The sequence below is a fragment of the Brassica oleracea genome, chromosome C9 (genome assembly GCF_000695525.1).
Source record: "Brassica oleracea var. oleracea cultivar TO1000 chromosome C9, BOL, whole genome shotgun sequence".
NCBI lineage: Eukaryota > Viridiplantae > Streptophyta > Magnoliopsida > Brassicales > Brassicaceae > Brassica > Brassica oleracea.
The window spans coordinates 51798865-51813012 of NC_027756.1; the positions used below are offsets into that span (position 1 = coordinate 51798865).

Here is a 14148-nt window from a genome sequence, read left to right on the forward strand (position 1 = left end):
TAGTTGGAACTTGGTTGTCCAGAGAAGTTACTCGGAAACAGTAATAATAATCAAGCCAAAAAATAAAATAAACATAGTCAAAGACTCAAACGGAAATAGAATTTCAACGGTCAATAAATCATTTTTGTTATTCTCAGCTTTAGACTTTTAGTTTTAATCTAAAAGATTTCTAGACTCTTTTGAATAAAATTAAATGAAAATATGCGTTTGCAGTGAAATACATTTCAACAGACACATAAAAAGCTCAGGTAAAAAGTAAAAATGTAACTTCTCTACAGCCTGTGCTTTCTGAAAATCGTTTATACAAAAGTATTTTTTGTCACTGAACAAAGACTAAAAGAAAGTAACTCGCACCAATAATCGAAAGCATATCAATTAGGCGTGGGATTTGGGGATTTTGTACTGTTTTTTCAGAAACAGAGAAGCCTCTGAATCGTTTCTGTGGCACAATACTCGTACCAGTGTTTGGGTGTCTGCTCCAAGTTTGCCTCTTCCTCCTTGCTGCATATCTAAACTGCTTCGAGACCTTAAGTCATCGATAAGCTCTCGTGTCTGTTGCGTTAGTTATAAGCAGAGTCAAAGTCAGGATTGGCATACAAAAACCGAGAAACCAAATGTCCACACTTAAGTAGGAAGCTGGAGTACTAACCTCGTATCCGTGTAGCTTTACAACAAGACGAACACGGGCGATTTGGTTTTCAACGACTCCTCTCGGAAGTCCGTCCCCGCCAGAAATAAAGAATTCCTAGAAAAAAATTCATGAGCTTTTAAGAAGTTACGAGCACTTGGGGGCATGAAGTTGAGATGGCCGATAAGAAAGAGTTTACCTTTAAGACCTCTACATCTTCTTCTAGTAGCTTTGATTCGCTTGGATGAAACACACGAGACGGGCCACCATCTAATAGTACGCGAAGCAATCCGTCCTGGTAAAGATTATGAATAATTTATCAATAAAAAAAAAAGGCAAACACTTGAGAGCTGTGTGAATGATGTAAACAAAACCAACTGAGATTTAGACTACAGACAAGTGATGCTTGAAGCAGGCTTGTGACTATCCGATCCCTCAGTGGCTCCATTATGACACTACATAGTTGTCCAAGTTCCTGGTCAAAGTAATTGAAAATTTGAGTTAGCAATGTCGACCGTCAAGGAATGTTATTGTCGATTGGCTTCTAGGCACCACACTTTTTAAAACTCCGAAATCCCACTACTCTGTGGCGGTTCAGAGCTCATGTAAACTTTAAATGCCTGGCTCATTTATAAACAAGGAGCAGATTTATTACCGTGTCAAGGGCTTCGATTAATGCTTCCAGTCTTGATTGAGAAACACTTGGCTTGTACAGATTCTCAATAAATGGCTCCCTTAAATCGTAGAAGATAATCTTAGTCCCTGCAGTGTGAAAGAATCAAATATTAATTTACCCACTTTGATAATGAATACTTCAAGGAGGTAAAACACATGACATCTCACCAGTAAACTCGCAAATACGATCCAGAGCTGCATTGATATCCTTTCTACTCCCCTCAAAAGATTCCTTCTGGTTAACACTCTTAGCTTTCTCAACCAAAGATTTTCCTTCAAAGTTAACCAAATGGGAAATGTGTCATTCATTATGGCTAACATCGATTCAAGGAAGAATAAGAAAACTCCTAAAGGGAAATGAAGTTTAGAATTAATTGAGCAAATAGATAGTACATACTGATGACAATCTTTTCGCGAGGTCTTTTTGCTATCCATCGCTCCCATATGCTGTCTTCTAACTTGCTCAACTGACTAACAGCATACTGAGAAAAGCATATAAAAGGTTATAGATAGCAGCGAAACTTATAAATGGTACTTGAACTGAGGAAGCTAGTCTTGAAGTTACATGTAAAGTATTGAGCTGAACGCAAAGGACAGCAGTTGCAGGAACATCAATGTTAGTCGACCATCTCTCATCCGGCAGTTTTGACTCGAATAGTTCCTTCTTAACAAAAACCTTGATTGCTGCTTCCTTCTTGTAACGAGTAAGAACAGGCACAGGCGGAACCAAATCATCCTTGCTACCTGGAATATACCGAAACTCAAGGTTAAGGGAGATGAAAGTTTATAACTGTGGCTCGTATGAATACGAACTAGCCATTTAAATTTCAAAGCTCAGCAGCAGATTCAACCAGTCGGTGCATACCTAGCTTCTCCATGACATGGTTAGTATATACTTGAAATGCATTGTCAATACCACGAAGTAAAGCGCTTAGTTCAATGGATCTCATTGGAACTTTCAGCTCAAAAAACTGATCAACAGTCTGCATCAAAGATTATCCAAAACATTAATTAGACAGTTCATTTCAAGCCTTCTAATCTTTCTTATGCACACTATTTGGGAAATAGAATTGTATATAAATTCAACAAGTATAAGGTCACGACAAACTGAACACAAAATAAAACATATGCCTCAAGTAACTGATAAGACTTGATAAAACTTGTAAAACCCCTACCTCTTCTACGATCCTGAAAACTTCAACAATTGAGCTCCCATGCCGCTGTTGAGGTGATATTGGGTCCCAATGCTATACAGAAAAGTTAAGATGTGTTATAGTTCCAAAAAAATAGTATAAAAGGACCTACAAATAATAGAAATGCAGTAATCACGGAACAAAGTCATTCTTCAGCAGACCAGCAAACGACCAAATCCCACCTCTTGTTTAAAAGCTCGCTCCACCCAACTCAAAATTCTTCCCAGCTGTGCATTGATCCATCTCAAAACCAATGTGCCAGAGAGAGATTCGAGCTAGCAGAATAAAATTAAGAAATATTAGAGCCAGCATGATTGATCTTTAAATTCAACACTTTTTATAAGGTGTTTTATGCCACTCTTCCTAGTTTCAAAAGTTAAGCATATGTGAGTCTAACCTCATAAGGAATTAATTTTCTGAAATAAGGTCCATTTGTATCCTCTCCGCAGACAGAGGTCATTAGCTCCAGTAAATATTGCTCAAGGCTATCAGCCGGAGGAAAAACAGAGACTACATCCTCAGTCAAGTGTTCAGTACCATCAAGAAAAGGTTTCTGAAATCAAATACAAAGTCAAGATGTCATTTACAATTGAGATGTAGTGACCAAAAAGTAATAAGATGGGAGGGACGCCAGCATAAAGCTTACCAATTTGTTCCCATAAAACTTGTGAATAAGGGATGCAGAAAACGCAATTGCTTGTGGGTGCCTCTGAGATAATATTGGCATAAAGATGGTAGAGTCCTTTTTCATAAGTTTCTTTGTCTCCTCAGCAAGCAATGCCAAAGGGTGCTCATTGATTCTGTCTGATCTATCAATGGTCAGTGACATCTGTAAATTGCAAGAATCAGCCTCAGAATACCGTCCATATTATTAAGCGTTAAATGCACACATTAGAAACGGAAGTTGTTCAGTTCTTAGAATCGGCATAAGTGAGAGCTGATAAGCGATCGTTTGTCAAGCATATAGAAGTTTGATAAAACACTTACCCTTGTGAACGTATTCTTAATGGAAGATGAAATATAGGACTCAATTTGCTCTCGATCTGAAGAGCTAGAATGCATCGCCTGTAGAGAAATTCAGTTACAAGTATAGAAGTGATGTTGGGTAAACTATATTGCTCCACCAAAAAAACAGATTACTTACTCTATCAGATTCCTCCAACAAAAGCCTCCAAGTTATCATTGCAACCGTAACTGTATCCTCCATGACAAGTGAACCCTGCAAAAGTTGTAAAGAAAAGGAAAAAAATGACTAACTTCAATGGTATAGATAGGGAAAACGAAACTGCCTTGCAACAAAGATATACAAGAAGCCTGAGGTAGATATGCTCTTATGTTAATTTACAAAGAAATTCAGTTACAAGTACAGAAGTGATGATGGGTAAACTATATTGTTCGGCATGCATATGGAAGAATTCGACATGTGAATTATGCGTCAAGTTTCTGGAGACTTATGTCCTAATGTGTCCATATGCAAACCACAATGACATATAAGCAAGGGTACAGTTCAAGTAAGGAAGAACGCTGATCCTATATACGAATTACTGTAACTGAACTGAAAGTAACTTCTGTGACTAAACGCAATGGTTTTTAGGTAAAACCTCGGCAAAATGCAGATGGTAGTCGCCCAGCTGCTTATCGGCCCAACTTCGTATAGGTGACAAGAAGGACTCCAAGAAGGATATCTCTTCATTTTCAACCCTACACTGCAATGTTTTCAAGTGTATGCGCTCTTGAGGCCCACGTTGTTCTTTTAGAGGGATTTTCTTCAGCTGCTGAATAGCATGTCGCAGAAGTCCTCGTTCACTAGTGATTACATACTGCAACCACACAAAATACTCATAAAACTACAGTAAAGGGTCCAATATTAAGCATCAATATCATTGTAATAAAGGAATTTTCTTCTCCATCACTACCTGCCGAAACAACACCCAGGCATAGCATGTGTAATGAATGGTCTCTGTAATTCCAAGAACACGCCATGTTGATTTCAAAAGCTCAAGAATTTCTTCCACTTCCTGAAATAAAATGACCAAGGCTATTTCATAGAATGTCTTAGAAAAGGCAACAATAAACCGAATGGCAACTTGTCACTTTTTAGTGTATATGGGAATATCAATATGAGGAAACATAAAAATTAGGATTCTAAGCAGTTCAAGGAGGATAGCTGAGAAGAACACCTTTCAAATCGATATGATTTTTAGATGACAAGGACTATTGATGCTGGAAAATGTATTCAACAATATTTTGACAGAATCACCGACCTCTGTGAGCTTCCCTTCATTCAACATGTCAAAGACACAGAGAAGCAATTTTTCATATAGTCTGACGTTCAAATGATAGCCATCAGCCCAGTGGCACACTTCACCCGTCAAATCACCACGTGCCGGTCTCTCAGCAAGTGAGATAGCAACTTCTGTAAGAGATTTTAAACATTCTGCTCTTTGCACTTCTCCGGCTGAGGATGGAAGAGACTACAGATGGAAAAGAAAGCAACGAGAAGTGAGAAACATATCATGAAACCGTTAATCTAAGCCAATTCAACTTTCAGTATAAGGGATAAAAGCCAAAGAATTATAGGTAAGTGTGGAAGAAGTGACGTCTAAAATGTGCATGTTCACCATAATTTTCATAATAAATGGGAAGATTCCCACAGAGAATCTTCAAGGGAAATCTACCTGATATCTGATGTCTACACCATGTAACAAATCACATGAACATAAAGTAGAAAAAAAAATACCTCTGATTCTTCAATTCTTTGCAGAAGACTCTTCAGGTCATTTGCCTTACAACCTGATTCTCCAAATCCAACGACAGGATGGTTAATGAGCCCCTCTGCTAACATGTTTAACTGAGATACCAAAAATTAATAGATGACAGAACCAAAATATAAATGAACGAAGGGGGTGAGAAGGTGGTCTTTACCTGCCTTTTCTGCCAACGTAGGTATGCTTTCTTGTCAGAGAACTCGGTACGAGACACACAACATAACAATTCTAAAGGTACCAGGAGGCTGTCCATTCTTTTCCCAGCTTTTCCAGCTAGAGCATTAAGCAACCCCTGTCTTGTCCTGATGTCCATGGCTTCAGATATCTGTATGAGCCCAAATGATTGATTGCCAGTTACATAACAAGTATAAAAAGTGGGTGAATTGTGATTATTCGTATCATATGGCAGTGTATGCAGTGGCGCAGAAAACATAATACAATGCATTTAACATACGGAAAGAGTACACGGAGGAAGAAGCGAATAGTATCCAACCGCATACTAAAGTCAACGGAAGCCGGGACATTTAGCTTACAAAAATTAGGACATCGTGACATGATACTTACATCAGAACAATTTTTTGAGAAAGTATCAAGTAATAACTGTGTAAAGTCCACATTCAAAAAAACCATATATGCTTCAACAAATGAGATAAGAAGAAACAGTGAGAGAGAGTTGAGTTACCTCCATTTGGCCCCGCATCATTTCCAAAAGAGAAACCAATCCTGATGAACTCTGAGACTGAGAAACACTCTCACTTTTGCGACCAAGCTTTTTAATCAGCCTAGATCTGCGTTTCTCGTTCTTTTTCTCTTTTGATGGTACTATGAGACCCCTATATGATTGCAGAATACATTTTGAAAACATACGAAAGAGAAAAACGATATCAATAAGACTCACTAAAACAATAAAATTAAAAAGGAAGCAAGTTGATAATATCTATACCCTGAGGCTCCAGCGCAAGCCAACAAGATTTCAAATGCAGTTTCACGAAGATCATCATCTGTAATACCTGAAACATAAGAAGGAGGCAACTTTCTTAATGCATCAGTGGGTTATTGATTTTTAATGTGAGTACTACTTATGGTCTAGTCATAGTTAGCTCTGGCCACAGGTAGGTATATAAACTACCTATAAGTTTACAATTACTGTTTTACCCTCTCTTTATGAGGTCTACCCCATCAAATAACAGCAACACTTTTATTTTTATCAGCTTAAAAAATTATGCACTTGCCAGTGGCAAAGGATGGCAGTTTAGGCACAAGATCAGCCGCATCACCAGCAGTCCGCCTCGAGATCCTGAAATTACCAACTTCCTCATTGTCATCGTCATCCTCAAAATCCTCAATGTCATCAACAGTCAGCTCTTGAGCGTGCGGTGAATCAATAGACTCCGACCGCATCAACGGCGGCGCAGACGGTGACTCGCACCACTCCGGATTCGTTGGGATGGACGAGGATGAGGCAGAAGTTAATATAGGAATAGGCGGCGGCGCTCTTTTCGGAGGAGAGCCAGAAGATTCAGGAGTCGTAGCCAGGAAGAAATCATCAGCAGTACCAACGCTATTCTGAAAACATTCACAACACGTTAATGAAAACAACTGATATACAACATTGTTTTAACAAATGAGAGAGTCAATAACCATATAAGGCAATCCACTGTGATCATGGTAGTCCCGAATCGCTTCGGAAAGCTCGAGCATTCCACCTGGCGTTTAAAACCAGTACACAAATTACAATACGCGTTACTCTATAAAAAAAAAAAAAACAGAACGAACGTGAATAGAATCACCTTTCTTAGCACAGTTGATGACGTAATCAACACTGACTTGATCTAAATCCACGTCATCGAGAGTAACGGCTCCAGGAGGCATGATGACTTTCTTGATTAAGCTACCGGCCAACATGAAATCCAAGAGTTTACGCCTATCTCGGCGATACCTCTGAAGAATCTCAACAGCACTTTCTCTGCAAACGCAGCAGCGAATGGATCCCAAAGTTAGAACTAAAAGGAAAACGAAGATTTGTATGATAGTAGTGTAGAAACATACTCTTCCATCTCGATCCAGCTGCGATGTGGATTCTCAGATTTCAATTAACCTGCGAAATCAATTAAAACTTCAATGAACTACCTAGAATCGTTTTAATTACACCGCATTGAATACAGTAATCTTAGTTCCAATTAAACTGAGCTTACCAGTCATCTACTTAGTAGCGAGATCCGAATCTCGTGAGACGGCGGAGAAAGTGGAAATCAAACGCGGTTTTGGGGGAGATCGATCCAGTAGATGAGAAGGATGAATATATGATCTCGAAATGTCTTTAGAGAAGTTCGAGCAGAGCGAATCTAGAGAAGGGGGGGTGCGTGGGAGAAAGATCTATCTGTACACCACACCCTCGCGTCTTCCGAGTTTGAGGAGAAAAGTAATTTAGAAAAAGTCCAAATTTTAGAAATTTAATATTTTTACCTTGCTGATTTGTCTATAAGCTCTTTTATCCCCCTTTTTAATCGCGTGATTTTACTGAAATTCACTTGTCAAAAACTAACAAGTATACTTTTTTCATTTACTGATTTAAGTATAGACATCGCAACATTTTTTAGAAGAATTTGTTTTTTTATTGTTAGATAGGTGGTGTGATGATATAGAAGTGTTTGTATTCTACAGTAGTGCTCAGTCTTTCAACAACAACAAAAATGTTACCATTGATCTAGAACTTGAACCATGGAATTTTTTTTTAAGCTCGGACACTCCCAGTGTTAAGTCCTAAACCACTTGGTTATTATCGATTACAAGACAACCGAAAGAAAATGTCATAAAGAGAACTATTTATGAAAAGGAAAAAGCATATCGAGAAAGAGGGAAAGAGAGTATCTAGTCGTCTTGAATACTTGTAGGCAGCAAATACCTAGTCTTGTTGAATATTTTCAGGGTTGTTTGTTGGCCTCCACAACATGCTCAATTTTTATAGGACCAAGCTCCAGCATCATCAGCCTCGCACACTTCACTGTAAAATGTGATTGTATCAACTGATCCGTGACAATTCCTGTTACATACAATCATTGAAACCACGTCTTTTAAAGTATTATCGACATAATAAATGGATATATATATACCGTCTAGCGTTTATAATAAGGTATATACTGTATACAGAACATGTGTTAAAAAAAATCAACTGTATGTTCCCTGGACGACTTTCCACAAAAACGCTGCAACAAACTTGTTGTTTATAATTTCCCTGAAAGTTAAAGACTTATACTTTGATTCATGAATATTGTAAGTGCAAAAGCCGGCATAAACTATAGAAACCATTCTTTTGAGCTTTGAGTTAAACAAAAGCCTTAGTCATTTGCAGATGCAGCAGATAATGATCTGGTCCAATGGCGGACCTAGAAATTAATTTAAAAGATGTCAAAATATTAATTTAATAAATAAAAAATAAATAAATGAAAGGTTCAAGGCTTGATCGAACTCAGGTTTAGGGGTGTCAAGACAGTGGCGGACGTAGTAAGAGCCGTGCGGGGGCATGTGCCTCCATCTAGTTTTTCAATTTCTTTGAGTAATTAAGCTTAATCAATGACAGTGCCCCCTAATGAATTATAAAATATAGTGAAAAATGTTATGTGCCCCCGATTAAATCCAGTTCTAGATCCGCCCCTGTGTCAAGAGGCAGGTTTTTCCAAAATCAACAAAGGTTCTTTGCAGATTTTACATACAATTTAAGTTTTATAAAGATTTAAGGAGTGTCAGCTCTATTATCGTTAGTGGATTCGCCTCTGATCCGGTCAATATGTCGATTATAGAAAAGGGTAATTCGTCGATCAAGTATACATTGAAAGAGACGGTATACACTCTCCTTCATTTGCTGCTGCAATTGTACACATATTTCAAATCAGAAAAATTCTCTTAGTGAACAGTAGATCGATGACTACAACAAGTACTCTCCAGTCAAATCCACGAATAAAGAAGCAACACAGAGAGTCTGGAACTAGAGAGATTCCCCCATGAGTCTAAAATTTGTAGTCCCTCTAGAACCCTAAGAAAATATATGATAAGTCAAGCGGGAAAAAACTATATGCAATAAATTTGCTGAGTTTACATAAGATATGCATGTATGAGCTAGTCCATCTGACCAAGTCATCCTCATAATTTGTTGATAATTAATTAATTACTAGTTAAAATATATAATTAACTGAAAATCATCGTAAACAACTACTAAAGTGGTAACAAATAAATACCTAACTGATATAGTAACGTAGTTGTTATGAAAGTCACTAACAAGAGATCCACCATAAATAGTGTTTCATAATATTCCTCTATCTATAATTTTCTCATAAAAATCTAGCGGACGATATGATAAGTGGCTTTTAGTGAAAACTAATCACAAAGAAATAAAAAATATTAATATTTCAATAAGAATATGAAAATGGCTATTTATATTTTTTTACTAGTAGCCATGTAGAACATGTCAATTTGAATCAACATTTCAATTTGGAGAGAACAGGGTTTAGAACATCTTTATGGGGTGCTTATTTTTTATTTTTTATTTTTTTTATCTGATTAAAAAAAAAGAAAAAAAAATTAAAAAAAAACAATCGCAGGCCGCCACGTGTCGGTGGAATCCGCGAATAGTAGAAGCAACAAATAAAACACGGCGTTTATTTTGCAGCTGAAAGCATCGTTGCTTGCCATTTGTGTGGGGTCTATAGAACTAAACACCCATTTTTTTGTGCGATAATGCTGCTCTTAGTGTTGTCTATGTTGATTTTTTTAATGCAAATTTTAATGGCATCTCTAATTTTATTCTATTTTTTACTATAAAATAGAATTTAGATTAAGAATGCTCTAATGATATTATATTTTTCATTACATAATAGAGTAAAAAATGAGTTTGTTTTATATATATAGTAAGTTGTTTGTGTTTTGGTTCTTCGACTCTATTTTTTATTCTAAAATATAATATAATATCAATATACCTCAATTCTATTATAAAGTTATTCTACTTTATAGCGAAAAATAGAATGAACCATTAGAAATGATGTAATCAGATTAAAAAATTTAACTTATATTTATCCACCTTTAGTTTTTCTATAATATGATTTTCAAAGTGCATAAAGCCTAAGTATTTTTCCGGAGTGTCCGGATTATCTGGAGTATCAAACAAATAATATATATCTCATCAGTTTGCAAATTTATTACACTAGCACATCGCTATTGAGTGAGCTTACTAGTCTGATACAATGAACAATCTCAAGAACTTTAATTTGCATTTCGATTTTTGTGAAATCAATAAAGTCTATTTTTGGAAAACTGCTAACATTGATGAGGATGAGAAGATAAAGGAAGAGCATTATCCACTTATGCCCTTCAACCCATAAACCACCGGTCCCACTCCACCGCTCGACAGTCTGTGATGTGTCCTCACCTCCTATACCTACAGGCCACGTGTAAATACCAAATCGAGTAACGTGGCACGTGTCAGCGAAACTGTGAGCTAGCCACTGCCTAAATCTAGAGGGTATTTCCGTAATCACACCACAAACATGTGCAAGTTGGCCAATAGCTGGAAGATCTTACTTTATTCAAATGCGGACATCACACAGAAAAAGATATGGCCAACACGTGGACCAATGAGAGAGTTGCTTTAGATGGAGGAGTGATCTGAGCCACAAATCTCCCCCGTGAATCCTCTGCCACTAAAATTAGTTAAAACCCACCACTTCCGTCAACTTGCTCTGTCTCTTTGTCTTCTCTCCTTCACTCACACACAAATCTGCAAAGACAGAACACAAACTCATAATCACAAAAGAAGGATACTTCTGATTCAGATCTGAACAAAGGTGAGTTCTTGTTATGTTTCTTAAAAGGATTCAGATGTAAACAAAGGTAACGACTTTGGACCTTTTATTTTTTTTGTCAACAGTAATGGGTCGTTATTCGAGGAGGAACGGTGAGGATCTAGTCGTGCCTAGCTATCAGGAGACATCGGATTCATACCAATCTTCTGATATGTGGGGTGGATGGAGCATGAACTCCCAGAAAGCTGCGGAGAAATGCTTCGACTTCGATGTGATTAACAATGGATTCAGCGGAGGGTTATACAGTCAGATGGATATGGATATGGAGATGGAGATAGGGACGAGTGGAGAAGTAAAACAAGAAGGAGAAGAAGAAGAGGAATCAAAGAGGTTCAAGTCTGATGGTTGTTACTACAACTCTGCTTCGTCGCTTCACGATTTCGATGGGATCCAACAGATGGATGACATGTTCCTGTATAGCCCTCATCACTCATAGAAATTGTTTATATATATAACACACAAAGAGATTCAGATAAATAATTGTTATTCGTCGTTTTTTTTCTTTGTTTCCGGTTCTGACTGAAGAAGTTCCATTTTGGAGGATGTTCCAGGGAATGGGAATCTCCATTGTTTCAAAGAGTCGGATAACAACAGCCCCGGCTCTTCCTCTGTTGCGTATCTTGACACTCTCGACGGCAGAGAAGTACCCATGTATCAATACAACTGGGAAGCTTGTAATGACATGCCTCCTATGGTAAAGACATGTCTCTTTTTTTTTATATATATATAAATAGCAATGTGAAAAATTAGAAGTGATGTGTGATTTTTTTTTTCTGGGACCATTGATGTATGATATTTGGGTATAATAGTATGAGATGTTGATCTTTGGATATTATTTTTGGTTCAAGGAGGGGGAGGAACCAATGAAGATCCCAGATCTGTGTGAGGAGAAGAACTTGGAAGAGCCATCTACAGAAGAAGTTGTGTTGCAGGATCTACAGAGGGCTAGTGAAAAGGTGTGTGTGGTGATCTTGATCTTGATTTTGAGATTTTTTCTGATATTGGATCAGTCTTGTAAACATATTTTACAAAATCTTTAATTACAGTTGACTGAAGTTACCCGCAAATGCTTCCGCGATACTTTCTACCGGCTTGCTAAGAACTCACAACTGAAGTGCGAATCAGGCAACATTAACACGGAGGAGTTCCTCCAGGAGACAACCTTCAGGTATAGAGAGACTTTTTACTGCTTAAAAACAGATCTTACATATGTAAGTAAAGGCTCATCATTATCTTTGATTTTCAGCGGGAACATAAAGCAGAAGACTGAATCTGAAACAAACTCAATAGACAGAGCCGTGGCGAACCTCACGTTCAACAATATGGAATCAAACATGAGGAATTTACCTCCACCAAAGAGAGTTTCTTGTAATCAAGAGTAAAAGAGCAAGCTTCAGAACAAGAACAAAGATGCGTGTGTGTATATATATATATATAATATTATGTGTGTATAAGTTGCTTTCGCTTGACTTTCCACCAAGCTTCAGTTTTTTGATATGTTCAAAATACACTCTGATCAAGCTTCCGTTGACTTTGTTCCTGGACTTCGTTTTCTTGATGCAACGTGTTGTTTACTGAATGAAACTCGCTTACTACAGAGCTGTTATTGATGTGGGTTAACATAGGTCAAAACAGATACTTTCAGGAGCTTTTATTAATAAAAACATATGCAAGTGGGAAACAACTTATAAAACAGCAGCTTATAGAATTAGTACTATATTAATACATATCTCTCCCGACCATAACTAAACCGGCGAAACTCAAACGTGCCTTCCACAAGTTTCTAAAGATTGCATAAAAACTTAAGTCTTCACTCTTAAAACATACAAAACATATCTCCCTTCAACATGGCGACACCACCGTTAACGCCGAGGATGCTGATTCCGACGACACTGCCACCTCTCGGAAGTCCACGGTCTAAGGAATCCACCGTACGGCCCGAGATCACGCTGGAGCAGCCCTCCGGCAAGACCAAATCAACCGGCTCCAAATCGAACAAGCTACTCCGCCGCGTCCGCTCAGTGTTCCGATCGCTTCCGATCATGTCTCCGATGTGTAAATTCCCCGGGGGAGGAGGGACGCGCGTCCACGAGAACCACGTCCACGGAGGGACGCGCGTCACTGGAACGCTGTTCGGTTACCGCAAAACGCGGGTTAATATAGCGATTCAGGAGACCCCGCGCTCGCTCCCGATCCTCGTCCTGGAGCTAGCGATCCCGACGGCGAAGCTCCTCCAGGACCTCGGGGTCGGTCTGGTGAGGATCGCGCTCGAGTGCGAGAAGAGGCCGAGCGAGAGGACGACTAAGATTGTGGACGAGCCGATTTGGGCGTTGTACTGCAACGGGAAGAAGTCCGGTTACGGGGTTAAGAGGCAGCCGACGGAGGAGGATCTTGTGGTGATGCAGATGCTTCACGCGGTGTCGATGGGAGCTGGTGTGTTGCCGGTGAATAGCGGCGGAGGAGGAGAAGGAGATTTGACTTATATGAGAGCGCATTTTGAGAGAGTGATTGGGTCGAGAGACTCTGAGACTTATTACATGATGAACCCTGACGGGAACAGTGGTCCTGAGCTCAGTATCTTCTTCGTACGGGTTTAATAAACGTCATCGTTTTAAGGGAAAGGTTAAAAACAACCCAACCACACCTACGTGCGTGTCATTAATCGTTTTTATTTTTTTTACTTATATGTTTATTTTCAATTTATATCTGCTATTTAGTTTCTTACTTTGGTAATCACTCGAAATGATTAACTGGTGATGTAAAAACATGGATTTTGCCACTTCCGTGGCTGTGAGGGAAGAGATGAGCTTGTAGTTTTGGGTAACCATTATAGTGAGTGTGTTCAATCTAGTTTAGCATTTAGTTTTATTTAAAATTTGACAGTTTTTTCAATTTTTCTTTATGAAATATAGAATTTTAAAGTGTGATTGGTTAGATATAGAGTAAATCAGAGGAAAAAATTGATGAAAAAAAGCGAAAAACAAAACAAATGGTAAAAGGAGAAAGAATAAGGTAACTGGAGTAAATGT

At 38.2% G+C, this 14148-nt stretch overlaps 3 protein-coding genes across 3 annotated transcripts; 2 read left to right on the forward strand and 1 right to left on the reverse strand.

The window, feature by feature from the left end:
* Positions 1 to 241: 241 nt before the first annotated feature.
* LOC106318071 lies at positions 242 to 7689 on the reverse strand. Its single transcript, XM_013755920.1, has 27 exons — positions 7460 to 7689; positions 7314 to 7362; positions 7055 to 7230; positions 6906 to 6970; positions 6497 to 6830; positions 6208 to 6274; positions 5947 to 6097; positions 5422 to 5589; positions 5237 to 5347; positions 4761 to 4970; positions 4413 to 4514; positions 4098 to 4316; positions 3641 to 3715; positions 3484 to 3561; positions 3143 to 3325; positions 2894 to 3049; positions 2679 to 2771; positions 2479 to 2550; positions 2169 to 2286; positions 1869 to 2047; positions 1701 to 1785; positions 1472 to 1576; positions 1284 to 1390; positions 1026 to 1103; positions 828 to 923; positions 650 to 745; positions 242 to 552 (listed from the first exon to the last, which is right to left on the reverse strand). The coding sequence occupies exons 2-27, from the start codon at positions 7319 to 7321 to the stop codon at positions 376 to 378; spliced, it is 3309 nt and encodes a 1102-aa protein (XP_013611374.1). The 5' UTR covers positions 7322 to 7362; positions 7460 to 7689; the 3' UTR covers positions 242 to 375.
* A 3241-nt stretch (positions 7690 to 10930) lies between these two features.
* On the forward strand, positions 10931 to 12663 carry LOC106318073. Its single transcript, XM_013755921.1, has 6 exons — positions 10931 to 11101; positions 11185 to 11533; positions 11645 to 11813; positions 11968 to 12075; positions 12166 to 12287; positions 12366 to 12663. The coding sequence occupies exons 2-6, from the start codon at positions 11187 to 11189 to the stop codon at positions 12499 to 12501; spliced, it is 882 nt and encodes a 293-aa protein (XP_013611375.1). The 5' UTR covers positions 10931 to 11101; positions 11185 to 11186; the 3' UTR covers positions 12502 to 12663.
* Positions 12664 to 12760: 97 nt separating this feature from the next.
* On the forward strand, positions 12761 to 13913 carry LOC106318074 (protein MIZU-KUSSEI 1). Its single transcript, XM_013755922.1, has one exon. It carries the CDS (start codon positions 12967 to 12969, stop codon positions 13714 to 13716), a length of 750 nt encoding a protein of 249 aa, XP_013611376.1. The 5' UTR covers positions 12761 to 12966; the 3' UTR covers positions 13717 to 13913.
* Positions 13914 to 14148: the final 235 nt, after the last annotated feature.